At 43.1% G+C, this 17,451-nt stretch overlaps 1 protein-coding gene across 1 annotated transcript in view; it reads left to right on the forward strand.

Moving 5' to 3' along the window:
• The window catches only part of SGPL1 (sphingosine-1-phosphate lyase 1), a 29,040-nt gene that overhangs the window by 4,684 nt on the left and 6,905 nt on the right, over positions 1-17,451 (forward strand). The window contains 7 exon segments of the mRNA XM_009812854.2: positions 1,150-1,315; positions 3,202-3,269; positions 5,254-5,401; positions 7,076-7,155; positions 8,668-8,796; positions 15,780-15,868; positions 17,021-17,126. Of these exon segments, the coding sequence (XP_009811156.2) occupies positions 1,150-1,315; positions 3,202-3,269; positions 5,254-5,401; positions 7,076-7,155; positions 8,668-8,796; positions 15,780-15,868; positions 17,021-17,126 (786 nt within the window).

Below are 17,451 nucleotides of genomic sequence, written 5' to 3' on the forward strand. Positions count from 1 at the left end.
AAGCCGCTCTAAACACACAAAGAGTACGACAGCATAGGTATCAAGGATGCATTCCTTCCAAGATTTATTAACAAATGTTTTGAAAGGCCCCGTGTACTTCCTCCATTGTTTGGAGGGTGAAGCTTTGTAGTGCTGAAGATCCACCCCCCGCCCCGAAAACTCTCCAGCAAAACTGGGGAAAACTAGGCTTGATGGTAGGTTAAAAGGGGAGAAGGGTTGGGAAGAGTGCTCTGGGGGTGGCTGAAGAAGCTTTAGAAAAAGTAAAGTAAAATGCACTAGCTTTTGTCTGTAACAGGCAACAAACCCCCCAAATACTTATTTTTTGTCATAGCTCCAAACAAGGTGTGGTTACCTGGATTCTTCTTATCTCTAGATACCTTTTTCCAGAGAATTGTACTGAAGACCCCTGTTTTGGGGGAAGATGGCCTTTTTCCCTTGTGTACATTCATTTTTTCCCCCACCCTGTTCTTCTGAGACTCTTGAAGAGAGTGTGCTTTGAAGATATTGATTGGGTACTTGGGCTCTGTCCTGACAGTAATTGCTAGTTTGACATTGTAATTGTTATTGCATCACAGTTTTGTGGTGTTTTTTTTTTGGCAGCAGCAGTGTTTGTCTCTTCTGTCCTCCCTTTGTATGGAAAGTACTAATTAGATCTTAAACTTAAGGAGTCACTGAGTACTTACATCTTCTTTAAAAATCCAGCCCCGGGTACTTAATAGGCCTGTTTTGGTGGCACCTGATGAATGGTGGCTCCTCTGGTGGGTGTATTGTAGTAGTTCAGTCTTCATTCGCCACCTAATAATTCCTTGGAAAAGATACTGAGATTAACACAATTGCTTCTCTGGGGCCATGGTAAGAGCTGATGATGAGTCTTGGGACTGTGAAGCTTGCACATCTTACTCGTCTGCCCTTGCCCCTTCTCTCTGAATATTTGAAATCACTCAAGATGTGTATTTTTATCAGTAGCTCTTGACTAGGAATGAATGACAACTATCTCCTATCTGTTCTGTTTACAGGAATTAAGGACAGCACAGGGTCTGCATACTGAAAAGCACCTTTTTAATAGAGAATAGACTCACAGACTTTTTGATGCCCTTTTTGTGTGCATTTGAACTTCTCCCAATGTCAGTCTCATTTTCTTTTGTGCAGGATGCCATTATTCCCTACAAGGAGATCCTCCAGATGTATTGGGAGACAGCAACGAGCTTTGTGAATGCCCAGTGCGATGGACTTGAACCCTGGCAGCTGGTTGGGTTGACATTTTCTTCTACGCTTATAAGCGTATGGCTGCATGGCTTCCTCTTCCAGTCTGAGAGTAAGTATTGAAATGGGGGATTTTTTTATGTTTGGGGGGACAGAGTTGTTCTTAAGCAGTGGAGGGAAAGAGAATGAAACAAGGCGAAACACTTGTCAAAACAGACCTTCTGTTGTCAACTAGCATTAACAAAACCCTCTTCCAAATTAAGGTCAAGGCCTGTCTCATCAATGGAAACACCTCCATTCCTTCAGAGGGTGCGGTAGGCCAGCCTGGAACGTGCGTGCATCTCCTTCCCTTCCTCTCGTCTCCTTTTTGCTTTTGGCTAAACCGTTTACTTGTCGCAACATTCTCTTCTTGCTCAAAACCTGGGGAAATTTATCTGAGAGCTGGGTTCTTGTGAACTTAGTCACTGGTGAAAAGTGGCTGGATAACTCTTGCTCTTGATTGTTTCCCTTCCTGCTGGGGGAGGAGACGTGGTTTTGATTCAGTGTTCGAGGCATGTTTCATCCTCAGGATGTTCAAGATAATTGCATGTGGTATTGTTGTGTGGATTTTTATTTTTTTTTCTGGAGCATCTTCCTGTTTTGAGCAGTTGCTGATACTGACAGCTCTTTGAACCTGCAGTTTTCTCTGGTTGTGTGATGGTCAGAGATAACTGCCTTGCCCTTAGAGGAGAACATGATGCTTTGCAGTTCCCACAGGCCTTAGGGTTACACTCCAGTGGTGGTTTGTTAAAAACAGCTGAGTTTTTAACTTGTTTATTTCTGTGCCTCTCTGTTCCTCAACCAGCCTTTTTTTCTTTTTAAAGATGGGAGTAGCTGAATAGTGGGAACATCTATGGAAGGAACATCTGTGGTGTGAAGCTTTTGCTCAGTACAGGGTTATGTTAGCTTCTTGGCTAGTATTTGTACTGTTGCACAGTATTTTTTTTTGTGTTGACTGTTATAAGATCTGATTAGATTGTCTGAATTTTTCAGGAGTTTGCAGTCTTCTCTCACTGTGGAAGTTATTAATGAAACAGCGTGCACACTGAAAAGTGCAATAGAAATGTTATTGTCAGAGTGTTAATGAGTATTTGCTACAGAATGTGCTGAACTGCAATTACTGTCCTTCTGTAGCTTTTCAAAATATATTTTTGAAGTGCAATATATATGAACTGGCAGGGAAAACAGATAAAATTGCAAAGTCCTAAAATGGTTGATTTTTGAAGTTTGTTTAGTTATTTCTTGGTGTAAGTGTCCTGTAACTGCTGGTGCTCAATTGAAATGCCTGTAGGACTCAAAAGGCATTTTTTGTGGCTATAAAGCATCTGTGTCATCCTGTTTTCATTCCTGCCTTTAGAGCTACCCCGGGAGTTTTCTGGTGTTTGTCATCAGTGGCTTCTCTCATTTCCGTATTTGGACTGTGGTGGAACTTCCCTCTGTCCATCCCCTTCCCCTGAGTTGCCTCCCATTGCATCGTGCATTTCCTATACTGGATGGCCAGGCACCGGGTGAATCCTTGTCACGTTATGGCTGAACTACTGTTTCCTCCTTGGGCCTGGGAGCCTGTTTCATGTTGCTGAGTGTTTTCATGTTACAGTACTGTTCTGATTCGAAGATGCAGAAAATAATTTCAGGAAGTATTTTCCCTTTTTGCTGGAGACATCACCTTTAGCAAATCCTAGAGTCCTTCTCTTCTCTGTAAAATTCCACATGTGGGTGCAAATTCCCATATAAGTAAGAAAAAGAGTCAAATTATTGATTCCCATAGATGGCTACTGTTCTGCAAGCCAGATGTTTCTGTAGCCTGGTCCTTGCTCTTTGATCTGTCTCACCATGTCCCCTTAGCCTGGATCAGAAATACTGAGCCTGTATCATGGGTTGTATTGGAAGTACTGTGCTCCGAGTCTGCTTTTTGTTTCTTGAGTCTTATTAGGTTAATTTCTGACTTTTGTCTTTCAGGTTTAACATCTCGAACTAAAAAACAGTTCTTTAAACTACTGAGAAAAATGCCATTTGTTGGGGCTATAGTAAGTATTTGAACAACTTTTTGTAATACTATCCCAGGTCCTTGTTTCAGCCCGTTCTCTGAGACCTTACAGTTCTATGCATCTTTGCTGTCATGTTACTGTGATCATAATGATCCAATGATATAGGTCTGGAAGGTCTGCTGCTGCTACCTGGTTTAACGGAAGTTATAATTTCTACCTAGTCTTTTTGTCATAGTATCACTCTCATAAAATGGGGGTGCCACCTTTTTTTTTAACCAAGAATCAGTAAGTGCAGTTACAGAATTTTCCAGTAGTTACAGAATTTTCCAGTAACATTTCTTCGTTGTTAGATTTTAAGAAAGTAATGTTTATGGAAGAAGGGGACAGGATTGAACTTGAGTTGTTCTTCTGAAACAATGTCTTATTCTTGAGCAAGTGTGAGATAGCCAGGTGTTTGTTGTGCAACATGGAAAGATAATTTTTTTTAATCAGACGACTGGCCACAGTTAGTTTAGAGCTCAATACCTATTAGGGATAGTTAGCATTATAGCACAAAGATATCAGAAGTTTGTGTAATCATTAAAATGAGACAAGCTTTAGTGTTTGGGAGATTATTTTTTTTTGCATAAAAACTTGAAACTACAAATGTCAGCATGATTTAGCATGTTCATGACTTAATGATCGAGAAATGCACAGCTTGGTTTATTTTACCTAGTAAATGATGGTATCACACATGATGATTGCCCTGCTTTCTGCTTGATGTGATGGCAGATTTACACATTGATTTGGGGGGTCAGGTCTGTTACAGGCAGTTTTATCAAATGAAAGTAGCAAAGAGGAAGTTTTGTCTTTTGCTGTGGACATGGAAATGGTTCTCAAGTTTCTCCCCCAACCCTCTGGAAGAAGGGACTAGCATCCCCCCTTTATGTCATGTTAAGTGCCCCAACTTTCACCTTTCAGCTTGAGTAGCCTTTGATGAGATGGGTTAATGACTTGTTCTCTTCTGCTTATATTTGTTGTCTGCCTATTAGAAAAGGACACCTTCCGGGCCCCTCGTATACAATCCCTATTTTGTCCAGACTTGTCTTCTCAGGGCTGGCGCTTTTAAGCTCTTCTGTGCCAGAGGACTCCTGGTGTGTCCTATCTGTGTACCGTTTCCGCTCTTTGGTAGGCTGATACCTGATAACGTATCAGTCGCTTACAGGAGGCCTTGACTTTGAGACATTCCAATGTCCAAAAGTCTTTAAAGCTGATGATAGTCCAACACTTGTGTTGCCTGGAAGAAGAGTCTTTACTTTGGAATGTGTTGTAAGAAGAAGGCTGGGCCTCCTGAATGTAAGGTGTGGGTGGGAGGAAAGAAATCTCTGAACTGTGCCTGTAGTGGAGATTTCTTTATTGTTTCTCTCTATTTTCATGAGTTTCTAAACTGTGTGTATGATGGCAGAGAAGACAAGGTACAAAATAGAATGCATCTGAAGACTTCTACAAATTAAAAACTGTGGCTTAAAAAGGTTTGGTGGATAAAAATGCAGTATTTTTGCCTTGAGCTTTGTTTTCTCAAGCATTAAGGAAGTGGCTCAACGCTCCCACTGCTCATCGGTACCCAGTGAAGAATGCACTGTGTCTGAACGTTGTGGTGGTGGTGTCCATGCTGTTAAATGAAACGCAGTCAAGCAGTGGCCCAAGTGCCACTCTGCAATCACCTGTAGTGGTTACTTGGCACAGTTCTGGGCTGTGCCAGCTAGCATTCCCATAGGTAATTCCCAGTGTGGTTTAGAGACTAGTGCATGCCAGTTCACTGTTCCAGGCAGCTTGGTTTTGGAGGAAAAGGTTGGTAGGAAGGAAGAGTTGAACCATGTGTGGCTGTTAACTCTGCTATCTTTTTGGTCATGGAGCTGAAACAGTTCTTATCTATTCTGCTCAATAATATGGATGTAGCTAGGGAGTTCAATCTTGCATGCACTCAACAATTATTTATAATATGGCCAGTGCCATTGTTGATAGGGTTTTCCTTTCTTTTTAGATTCAAAAGAAGATTGATGAAGCCTTGAATGATGTCACTTCCAGTTTATCCTTCCTGAAAGATGAAAAAGAGTATATCAAAGCGCTGCCAGAACAAGGCATGAGCCAGCCTGAAGTACTAGAGAAGATGAAAGAGTACAGCTCAAAAGGTATGAATGTGAGTCTGTACTGCAGCAGAGGTGGGTCTGTTTCATAGACCTAACATTAGACTTGCTCTCTTAAATGAGATCTAATGACTCCTGCTCATGGCTTCATCTTAAATATGTCTTCCCTGATGTTCTTTGCTTGCAAATCTTTGTCTGTTTTCCTTCTGGAAGGGACTAAGATCAGTATTCATGACTTCTAATACTGTACTTGAGTATTTACAGTGAAATTCTGTTCCTTCCCCAAGAGCTCTAGACTGATGATGGGAGAGTTGAGGAGAAGAGAAATATGGAAGAAATTATTTGAATGCATTTTTGATTACATTTCTGAGCAGTTGCCTTGATGTTCAACTTTTACTAGAAATGTGTTTTCTGTGAAGCCCCAGGGAATAATCATAATAAAAACCCAACAACTTCCAAGCAGGATTTTTAGGGATTTTCCAAGACTGTCTCTCTTAATTGAAGTCATAATGGTTTGTACCTTGAAAATGCTATTTAGGGAAGGCAAAGTCATGATGTTCTTCCCCTGGCTTGAGTCCACATAAGCAGTGTCTGAAACTTAATTGGAGTCGCCTCACTTGTGTAAATATCTCCACCCTGATTCATGTGCCTATTACTTGTAATGAGCAAATTTGGGTGACTTGCTGTCCAGAGGAGAAGATATGACCGCGCTGCTCTTATCCCAAACTTGAGAAATGCCTTGAATTTTCTGCTAGAACAGTGCGTCTACTCCAAATTGAGAAACAAATAGTTTTGCAGTTGAGTATCCTATAACAACTTCCTTCTTTTCTACTTTTATGTATTGCTTACGTAGCTTCTGTCTGTGTTTTTCCCTCAAATGATTATTTCCTTCCTTCACTGGGTTCTTCTTTCCTTTTTTCTTTTCCTGTGGTCCCCCCCACTTCCCACACATGGGCACTCCCCTTTGAAAGTTGTTTGGAAATGAAGGTTGAATTGTGACTGTGTTCACCTTACATACGCTTGTGAAACTGATGCTGTTGAGTTTTATGAAGGAGGCTGACTGTTAGGTGAGGGAGCAAATAACCAAACACGTGGAAATACGCTGCTGGGGTGTTTGGAGGCAGAAAGTTACTGGGTTAAGTACTATCATGTTGAGCAGTGGGTTGAAACACTTTTCAGCAGGGTGTGCTGCTGTTGGTGTTCCATCCACCTGCTCTTATTTGTTAAAGCTTCAGCAGTATATCATTTTAGGTGAAATTTAATTGAGGCACCCAGCACTGGAGGTTTTAGCAATATGAGCTTGGCCTTTCCATCTTTTCTCAGCTTACAGTGGTGCTGGGTGCTCTTTTAAAGTGGCTTTAACTTTAGCCACTTTAGAGTTCAGTTGGTTGGACAGCAGTTTGGGGAGACTGAGTGGGGATTAAGTGGATTACATATTAATATAACTGCTTGCTGCAGCTAGATGTTGTTTATGTGCTGACTCTTTAGTCATCATTTGCTTGCAGTTTGCTAAGTCCGTGGGATACATGATGCCAGAGGCTTAGCGTCACACACGGCTATCTCTGTGGCAAAAAAAAAATCATACTTGTTTCTCATCAGTGAAATCTCAAAAGCTGAGTTCTCATCTGCAGAACTGGTGGGAGGACTTCTCTGTGCGCTTCTACATGCTTTCTGAGAATGGCTGCGTTTGCAAGCAGTGTGCTCTTCCTTCTCTTTCAGGAGACGTACGTTGGCAGGATGGGAAAGTCTCTGGGACTGTGTACAGTGGTGAAGAGAAACTCACCCATCTGCTAGTGAAGGTAAAGTGCAAGCAGTCTAACTTTGCATCTTTGCAGATATGCTTAGCATCTTCAGGGTGACCAGAAACCCCTCAACGCTGTTCCAGCATCTTTCAAAATAAATAGGGAAGATCTGAAATTAAGACTGCCCAACTACGAAGACAGAGCCTAGGGTAAATGTGGGTGGAAGGGGAATTTTTAGCAAAGCATTCGGGCAGTGTAAAGCTGACCAAGTGACCATCCCTGCGAAAACACCGTGTAGAGGTAACTAGAATCCAATCAGATGAGATGTTTTGAGTAAGAAAGTAAGAAGCTGGTTACGAGTGAACTGGAAACTGGTACTGACTTTCTAATTGAGGGAACGGTAGGAGGCATAAAATTGCCATAGATCAGCTTCAGCAAGCCCCCCGAGAGATGTGCCTTTGCAGGCTGGAGTGAAAGCATCCTTGGCTGTCCTGTTACTGGGAGGATGTGGGACTTTGGACTGGAACAGCTTCACTGAGCAAAACTGAATTCCTCTTGGTTTAAGCAAAAAAGAAGTTTGTGAAATGTTTTTTGATGGTCTAAATCTTACAACAATGGAGCACTGGCATGCTTCAGTGGCATCTTTGTTAGGTCTGTTTACCTACTCAGGAACTTTTCTCTTTGAGAAAGTTGGAAAATAACCTAAACAGCCCAAAGGTCTGTTTTCAAATATATCTCCTTCAAGAGTTTGTTTGCTAGATAAGGGAAGTCTAACCTCCTTGCTCTGGGGAACAGCTTTTACAACAGCTGTAATGAGCTCTGTTTGGTGGTCGCTATTGGTGTTTTCGTCTGCTCGTTGACATTTTCTTTGCCACTTCTGGGGAAACATAAAGCTCAGAGCAGCCTTTCTAGAGGGGCCTCAGCTTGAATTGAGTGTTGTGGAAACATTCGCTCTGTGCTGATTATTTGCTGTTTTTTCTGCTGTATTTCTTTTAATGTCCCTGCAGTTCCTTTTTGATCTCAACTGCAGGAGGTCGGAACTGGCCTGTTCCAGCCTTATCCTGTGAGCCTGCAGTTGCAGAATGAGCATGAAATACCGGTTTCCACGGCCACTTTTGTTGCGGTGTGGGTGGGCAGTTGTGCTTTTCTAGCTACTTCAGAATTCCCCTTTAATAGTAAACTTGAAAACTAGTTCTGCAAAGTAAGTTTTTTGGCCTGCTTTGTGTAAAGCAATCACAGGGTGCATATTGTGGTGGTTTTTTTTTTTTTAAGAAAACAACCAAACGATTCAACCTGTCTTTACAAAAAGAAATATTGTGATGTTATAGAATCACTTCAGAGGCCAGAATGCCCTAGAAAAACAAGTGTGGGTTTTTCCCCCTCAGCTGTAGCTTCCCAGTTTTTGATATTTACTTGCAGCAGGAGTTAAGTCCAAGGAGATCTGCAGTATTGTCTTACGGCTAAATGCAGCTAATTTGCTTACACAGTGCGTATGGTGAGTTCCTGAATCTGGGCTGATAATTCAGTGCTTCATCTGCAAGGCTAACTTTCTGTCTTTGTTTTCTGAAGGTGTATGAAGAGTTTGCCTGGAGTAATCCCCTCCATCCAGATATATTCCCTGGTTTGAGGAAGATGGAAGCGGAAGTAGTGAGGATTGCCTGTACACTCTTCAATGGGGGCCCCAACTCTTGTGGTGCTGTAAGTAGCCTGTCTTCACGTGTCCCATGAACAATTTGGATATTTCTGACTTTAAATGGAAATGCACCTTCTGCTATCTGGCTGAGGTCAAGCTCATTCTGGTATATGCCATGCCAACATAGCTGTACAGAAGATGGTTGCTAATTGCTCTTCTTGGTGAAGCTTTGAGAGCCAGTTTGACTCAGGGAAGTGGTTCTTTAGAGAAGACTATTTACTTCAGCTTTTTTTTCACACTCTTAAATGATACACGCTTGATGGCAGTCGGAAAAAAGAACCAGGGTAATGTAGCCTGGCTGGTTGTCAGTGGGGCATGGTGAACAGAGCAGTGACACTTTGAGTAGCTCCACTCAGTTTTAATCTTTGAACTAGAAATCTGTGAGCCTGCCAGAATGCTAAGATTGAGGACAAGGACAGCTGGCTGGTCACCAACAAGCAGCTTGAAGTATTGGTGATCAAGCAGGCATGGCATGTCTTGTCATCTGTCCAGCTGGAAAGCTGTCTTCCCAGGCTTATGTGGCCTTCCAGTGTGCTAGGGTGGAAACTGGTTTTAAAGCCTTGAATAGAGTTCCTATCACGAGTCAGGGTGCGTGTCCTTACATTGATGATTTCAAAGTTGGTTGAAGAGCAAAAGTTGTAAACTTGCACAGTGAATTATTGTTATAAAAATGAGCCATGTTTTTTGACGCTCTTCTCTCATTTTACCTTTCTGGTAAGGACCCTGAATTCCTTAGGCCAAATTCTCTCCCTGTTTACATGGTGCATGGGACAGTGAGGTTTTATCTCCTAGCATGGTGGTCAGGTGCAGCTGTGATACAAACAGGCTGCTTAATAACTTGCGAGGAGGTAGTTCCATTTGTGAGAAGAATCCAGATGAGATTTTTCAGAGACTGGGTGTGACATGATTGCTGTCTGTAAATATGCTAGGAAGGGAGAAGGCCAGCAATGGCTGAAGATCAGTATGGGAAGGCCGTGTTGACACAAGAACTTCTGAGGTGAACTGGCCTTGAATGGACTTAATCTGATAGTTGGAGGCTTGGTTGTGTTAAGGAGGTTAAGTACTGGAGTAGCCTCACAGTAGGTGTAGTTGGGACCAAACTCCAACTGGATTGAAGATGGAACTTGACTGTGCAGTGTCTGGGAGTATAAAATGTGATTGCTTTTGATGGCAGGAGGTTGCACCCTGCGACCTGACTTGTCTTGGTGCTGTACTCCTTGTGCCACCTTCAAGTTTAGAGAAGGAACGTGCCTCTTTGCTTATAAAAAGCATTTAACCTCACCTCATTGCCTTCCTGGTTTGCAATGCAAAGAACACTGCTGAGATTATCCCTGGGTTTAAAGCTGTTGAAACTCATCTTTATCAACAGTTGAGATGTCAGTTGATACAACAGTCAGATAGCTCTCTGACACTTCGCTTGTGTGCTTGGAGAACTTTGCTTGCTGAAGCCTGCAAGGTGTGTGTTCAGTTTTTGTTACGAAAGCACGTGTTGTAAAAGTGTCAACCTTGGCCTTGTGTGCTCTCTCACTGAAATTTAAAAGTAGAATTGCCTAAGAGGAGAGGGTCAGAATGGGTGAAAAACTGCTCCAGAACAATCAGACGGTGATCACGGCCAATGTGAGACCTCCACAGATGCTCTCTGGGGAATCCTGCTTTTCCCTCTGCTCCTTTCTTCTTCCACTCCCTTCCAAGGACTGTGCTGCAAAGCCGCAGCTGAGATTCAAGCAGGAGCAAAGCAAACGGAGAAGCATGCAACCTGCTGTAGAGTTACATTCTAGCTGGTTGAACAGTCAAATTTGCAGGGTGAGAGGGAGGGTTGAAAAGTTGATTGGCCGGAAACAGAAGATTAATTGCATCCCTGTAATTATCTTGTCCAAACAAGTCTCTCCAGTGGACTTTTTGTCTTCCTCCCATGTTACCTTTCCTGACTGTGAAGTGTCCAGAGTTGATGGAGAGATGTGGGTGGATATATAGAGGGCACATGCTCTTTAAGTAGTTGGACTCAAAGACTTCTCTTATTTTCTTCTCTCCAAAACAGAATTAACATTTCAGAATTATTTCTGGAGGCTTGGACAGTTACAAAGCCATTTAAAAAGAGTATTTTTTCAAACTGATGCCATGCTTTCTGTCTTCGGAAGGCCCTGCTGTAGCTGGTCACTCAGACTGCTGCAGTTATGCTTCAGTAACCAGCGAGGCTGTAAAACAGAGATGGCTAAGCCAGGGAGAGTGCAATCTTGTGAGTTATCTTTATCTTTAAATTGATCTGTTCAGGAGGTGCTGCTGGCTTTTTCTACTGGGAAGGCGTCTGGTTTACTCGATTCAACTTTTTCAGTGTTGAAAACTAGAATAAATGCTTATTTTTTTCTGAATTTCATCACTGCCATTTCTGAGAAGCAGTGTGTCTTAGTGCCAGGTCCCTGTCCACTGGATTTACTAATCTGATTTAAGCAGCTAGGACTGCTTGTCCAATTTTGTTGGTGCCTGTGATGGTCCCTGAAGGCAAATGGAACTTGTTGGTGTTTCTGAAGGGTATACCTGTGGCTATGCCATGTGGGGGGAAAAAAAAACCAACCCAGCAGATTCTGTCTGTGCTTCTCAGTGAGGCAATTTCACTTCCTTTGTGCTCTGCTTTCCATGACACGTTGCAGATCAGCGCTTTATGGGGCTAATACTCTCCTGCTCAGGCTGGGAAAAGCAGCACGGTGACACATTTGTGCTGTTCCCAGGGCTTTCAGCAGCTTGGGGATCCCTGCATGGTTCTGCCCTGTGTCATGTGGACATCTTCCGAAGCGGGATATCTGGAGAGCAGTCCCCTGCTTCCTCTTTGAAAGTTTTTGGTGTGTTTAATAAATGCTAAAATGAAACATGTCTTTTTAGATTTCTGGATGTTAAATCAGATGAGCAGCTTGTGTTAATTTACAGGAGTTGCCTTTATTTAAGAAATGGGGGCTATAATTCTCCTTAGTTTAAACGTGGGCATAAAACCACTAACAATGCCCGTGTGGTGGGGGGTGTGCAGGCATGCCTTTTGCCTTAAATTGCACTTAGAGATGTTCCAGGTTTTTAAGCAGTTTTTAAAACTAATAATTTTCAGCAGCGGATGGATGCTTCCTATTTCTCACTAATTACTACTTTTGTTCTTACTTTTAATCGCGTTACGCAAGAGCAAGGAGACAGGAATTGGTGATTTTTGGCTCCCAGGAGATTCTAATCACATTCTTGCAATGATTTGGAAGGACTAATTAAGCTCAACACATAGAGGAGGAATGGGCAGAGTTTGTTCTTGTCTGATGTGTGCACGTGTTCCTGTTCACAAGGTGCTTTGTTTTGCAGTGCTGGCTCTGTGTATTTCAACTCTAATTTGGGGACGAATCACCACTTTTATGCAAGCTTCAATGATTTTTTTTTTTGTAATAGTAGTGGTTGTTTGAACCTTAAAAAGAAAGGACAGCTTTGAAGTGCAGGGGAAAATCACGTGGGGGGGTGTGCATGTGTATTTGATGTCAGTCTCTCTACCAATTCTTCTTTGCACTTTCTGCAGCTGAGGACAGGAGAGAGGAGGCAAAATCAGTAGATGCAAACCTAAGCCTCCTGTAGAAACCATCTTGTTTCTTCCTTCCAAATTCTGGGGCTTCTAAACTTTGTCATAGAGCTGGCTGCACGTTCCAAGTAGGACTTTAACAGTGAAATGTTTGTGATGTGCCTTGGGGGGGCTTAAACTCTGCAGATCTGTCAGGTTTTATCTGTAGTGATGAGCAGGTCACCTTGAGAGAGACAACTAGTGGAATTTACAACCTGCAGGTTTACAGGGTTTTTATGTGAGTCTGCCACTACGTTATGACCCTGCAGTGGATTGTGGTGTATTTTTACTCTAATGCTACCTTAGAAATAAATTGTAGTTTGCTTTCTTATTCATGGGTTAGTTCAGCTCAGTGAAACTTTTGGTCAGCTTTGTCTACAGGGTCTGAATGGACAAGTTTCATAAGGTGAAAATGCAAGCAAAACTTTAGAGACCATGAACCAAAGTGGTTCTTCTGTATTTGACAGTGACATGCAAGTGGCATGGCCAAAGAAATACTAGAACAGGGACCATACCTCTTACTGCTGTTTTAATGATTTGGAGGGAGGGAGAAACAGAAGGGATATACTGAGTTTAGAAAGCAGGAGGGATATTTTTTCCCTGTGCTTTCCCATCCCGTTTGGAAAATAATAAATCGAGAACAAAAAAAGTCTGTTTGCTTTCCTTTCCCCACATGCTTTGCCTGGCTTTTGAAGATAGCGCAGGGTTGGAAAGCTGCTTAAAACAATGCCTGTTTCCAGCCCCTTTTCCCCATGGCATCGCTTGAGCCTGTGGACTTTCATTTAAAGGAGAGAAAAAAATATTTGTGTGAGCCATTGGCGGGTGCTGAATCACTGCGTGTTGGCCAGCTGCCGGCGTGCCGCAGGCGGTGGGGAAGTTGTATCCTGTGACAGTGATTCAAGCCCTGGCTATAGCAGAATGAGTTTGCTCTTGATAGCAAAGCTGACACAGCCTCCTGCAAAGGAGCAGACTCCCTCTGCAGGTATAATCCACGTGGACCAAATGGGTTTTTGCTGTTGTAGCTGTGCCACGCTAAAGGTGCTGCCGTAGATCAAGCTGCTCTGGCACATCTCCATGGTGTACGCTCATGTTGGTACTGATGTGGGCCAATTTAGGAAGCTGATATGGCTGAAATTCAGCTTTTTTGGGTGGATTTTCAGCTGCCTGAACAAGCTTTCTGTGTGGTCACCTGCATGCCAGTCTTGCTGCCTGGGAGGGCGATCCGTCCTGGATGCTGTTCCTTAACCTATGTCTGACCAACTGCCGACAAAGCATTGATTCTGACTTCCCCAAAACTGTGTGGCTCAGCATTTGCATGCACCTGATAAGCCAGACTTTGCATGAAGGTTTGTCATATGTAAGGGCAAGATGTTGGTGCTTGATGGAAAGATTGAAACGGCAATAAAATTGTACGGAGGCTGCTTTTTGAGAAGCAGATTATTTAGATGAGAGTAGAGGTAGGGACTGCTTGCTCAACAAGGAGCAGGCCTGGTGGCACGAAGTGTCTGGCGTTCAGTAACGTGAATCCCAAGATCCCCGAATCATGCCTGGCAAAGTTTTCACAATCATTGCAATATTGAAAGCAATGTTGCAAGCGGTGTTACATGTATGCAATAATCCCATACCTCTTCTCCCACCCAGCAGTAGGAAGGCAATCCGTGTTACACCAGCTGTTTTTTTTTCCCCAAGATAATAACTGACAACTTCACAGATCTTTTCATAAGAAGGGTTGGGAAGTGAATGACACAGCCCATAAAATACTTAGGACATTGTGTTCCTGCTACCATCTATTTGCTTCACAATAAATGCAACAATTTCTTTATCCAGTGTGAGGCTCTTGTTACGGTTTATCTGCGACAGCTGTTGCTTTTAAACTACCAAAAAAGCAGAAATTGTCTGTGGTGTGACAGTCACTTCCACGTTGCCTGTGGTGGCAGCTGCTGCTAGCTTGGATCATGTTAGGAACAAAAGTGGCAAGCTGTTTTATGTGCCTGTGAACTTTGTTCCTTATCTCTGTACTTAATGTTCAGTCATTGTCATGCAGTCACACTTCTTTGCATTTTGGGGGTTTGCAGCTATGTCAGCTGGGAAAAAACAAAGGAGAACCCAGGCTAGCAGATGTCATAAGGCATGCAAATGTGATTACATCCTTTTTATGTTTTTTTTTTTTGGGGGGGGGGGGAGAGGTTAAAAGGGGAAATTGCAGTTGGTTCAGCAGCTTTGGGGTTCAAAATCAGTCCTCCACAAGCACTGTAAGTAGCTTTTGATTCCTCTCTTTCATCTGTACTTCTGTATACCTGTCCCAGGTACTAGCCATCCTCAAGTTGCAGCTCACCCAGCACAGCAGTAAGTCAGTCCTGCAGGCTGCTTGAAAAAGCAACCTCACATTTTGCTAGGTTAACATTTTACTTTGAAAGGTTTGTGCCTATGCATTTTTGTGTCCCCTGCATGTCAGCACTCATAAAAGCTGGCTGGTAAGAGACAGTCCTCCCACTTGAGGAATTTCTTCCTGTAAAGAGTTTCAAGTATTTATTTGCAACAGCTTTTGAGTTCTGGTATGCAATAGTAAACTTGATCGCACAGCTTGTGCGTGTACCTTCCGCTCTTCCACCTCCTGATGCAAACCCCCTTGTTTTCCTATGGTCAGGGTAAAGAGGGCTGGGACAGCACAGGTAGTGGGTTGTGTGGCTACCGAGGGACTTACTGGGGAGTGTAATGCAGTAATTCCTCCTGCTGTAAAATTTCTTGAGTCCTTGAGGACTTACAAATTCTGGCCTGGTGTCGACCAGACCTAGGCTGGCCTCTGTGGAGAGAAGATGGGATTGGGCTCTGCGCTTTGCAGTGCTGCAGGTTCTGGGAAGGTTTTGTAGCTCAGGAGCAGTGCCAACCCTGAACTGGCTCCGTGCCTCAGCGTGGCACTGCTCCAGACCTAATAAACCCTGCTGGACTTCAGTTAACTTAATACAGAATCAACTTTGTTGTTTCCGTATACGTGGCATAATTAATCTGTAATCCAGACAAACAATCCCCCGATAATCAAGAGCTAAGTATGTACTAGTAGTTTCATGAAGTGCGGTCATGTTTGCCAGCTAGTGACTGTGCAGTATGGTCCCCTCTTGTCAGGCTTTTGAGTTGGATATTTTTTTGTTTTCCCTTTCCCCCTCCCCCTTTAAATAGAGGAGCCAACATTTATTGAAATGTGCACTTCCAAGCTGAATGTCAGAAAGCTACCTTGAGCTGTTCAGTGGCTTCTGCTGCTCTTGAAAACTCGGGCTGATCCTGTGCATCTCTTGCCTCTGAAACATCTCTGGGCAGAGGTGCTGTGGCAGTGTCCCTTTTTTGTTTTTCTCTTCTGTAACATCCATGTAAGCGGTTGTTTTTCTTGTTTGCATCTTTTCTTCATGACAGATGACATCTGGGGGGACTGAGAGCATTCTGATGGCCTGCAAGGCGTACCGGGACCTGGCTTATGAGAGAGGCATCAAACAGCCAGAAATGTGAGCAATACCTCTGCGGCTTGGTTTTTGCTTTAGGAGCTTTTGGGACTTACTGTTCCTCTGAGTGGAGACGGCTGCTAGACCCCAATATTCCTTCATTTTATAGCTCATTACCACCTCCTCCTTGTCCATCTGCATCTGAAGGAGAGAGACTTGGGTCAAAAGGAGCAGTGCAAAAGCACGGGAACCTTTAAGCAGCCTGGGAGGCATGAATGTTGCTGGGGTGCTGTGGTAGCTGTGCCATGCAGATGTATTTTGGCAATACCTGTGTGCTGCTCTAGATAGAGCCTGCTCATTTCTGCTTTGGGCCCCTCTCGAGCAGAGATTGTCAGGCCCTTTGAAGTGTTTAAGGGGTTTGATTTATTCAGATCAAAGAGGTTTAGCCTGAAAACTCTGGAAATAAAGTTGGGGCTGGTTGGAGCTGAAATGAGGAATTGGGCTAATCATTACACTGCTAATAGAGGATTTGCTCTCTCTAATGTGCTTCTTTTTTCTAGACGGAGCATAAAAAAATGTTTCTGTGGTTAATTGCTTACGGGGGGAAAACATAAAGAGAGATGAAGCAGTGTGGCGTTCATCTTCTGAATTCCTGCAGTTCTTTTCTTCCTTCTCTAATGTTTTTGCATGCTATTAAAGGCCCCAGTAAAGATATGATGTCTCAGAAAACAAGATTAATTAAGGCTGCTCAACCACTGCCATTAGAGATGGGAGACAGCAAATATTACGTTCATTTTGTATTGTCGTATGCCCCTCTCAGGGAGGGTGGCTGGTTGGAGATGGTACAATATTGTCTGATACCACAAGAGATTAACTTTCTTGGGAACTCCGGTTCCTGGCTCACAGAAGACCACGCAGTGGAATAGAATTACTTCAATAGGTTTTCTCTGGGTTGTTCAAGATCGAGTGTCCATCATTTTAGTTCAGAACAGCACGTGGCCTCTTGTCTGCCCCAGAGAGCATTTTCCCCAACTTCTTTCTTTTTTTGGTCTGTGTGATTTTTATGGCTAGTTGAAACATGCAGTTGGCCTGTTTGTGACCTGTCTGTCACACAGAAATATCTACAAGTTGAATTGTTTTTCTCTTTCCCCTCCTGTTCGTGGTAAGGCTTAGGTGCTGCCTGGGTTGACATATGCAATCTGTTACTTTTTCTAGGTTGGTCCCGGTGAGTGCTCATGCAGCGTTTGACAAGGCAGCACACTACTTTGGACTGAAGTTGATTCACATACCGTTGACCAAGGCTATGGAAGTGGATGTTCAGGTATTGCTTTAGGCAGCACGGCACTCTTTCTGTGGGAAATTAGCATTGTGCCAGCAAATAGCAAGAAATCTACTTATCCAGGTAGCAAGTCAGTGGATAGAGAGGGATGAATGCTTCCTGGAAATAAGGAAGAATGGCAGGAGTTAAGTGCCTGTCACTGCAGATAAGGTTTTGTTTGAAATAATTGGATGTAAACCATCCCTTTGTCCTCTGTGATTCATTTAGAATCAAATAATTTATGTATTTCAGAAATAGCCCCAGATTTCAGATGAGGGTGAACAGAAGTGTTCTAGTATTTCCAAGTGGATGAGTTAAATGACTCCGT

This window comes from Gavia stellata, chromosome 9 (genome assembly GCF_030936135.1).
Source record: "Gavia stellata isolate bGavSte3 chromosome 9, bGavSte3.hap2, whole genome shotgun sequence".
Lineage (NCBI taxonomy): Eukaryota > Metazoa > Chordata > Aves > Gaviiformes > Gaviidae > Gavia > Gavia stellata.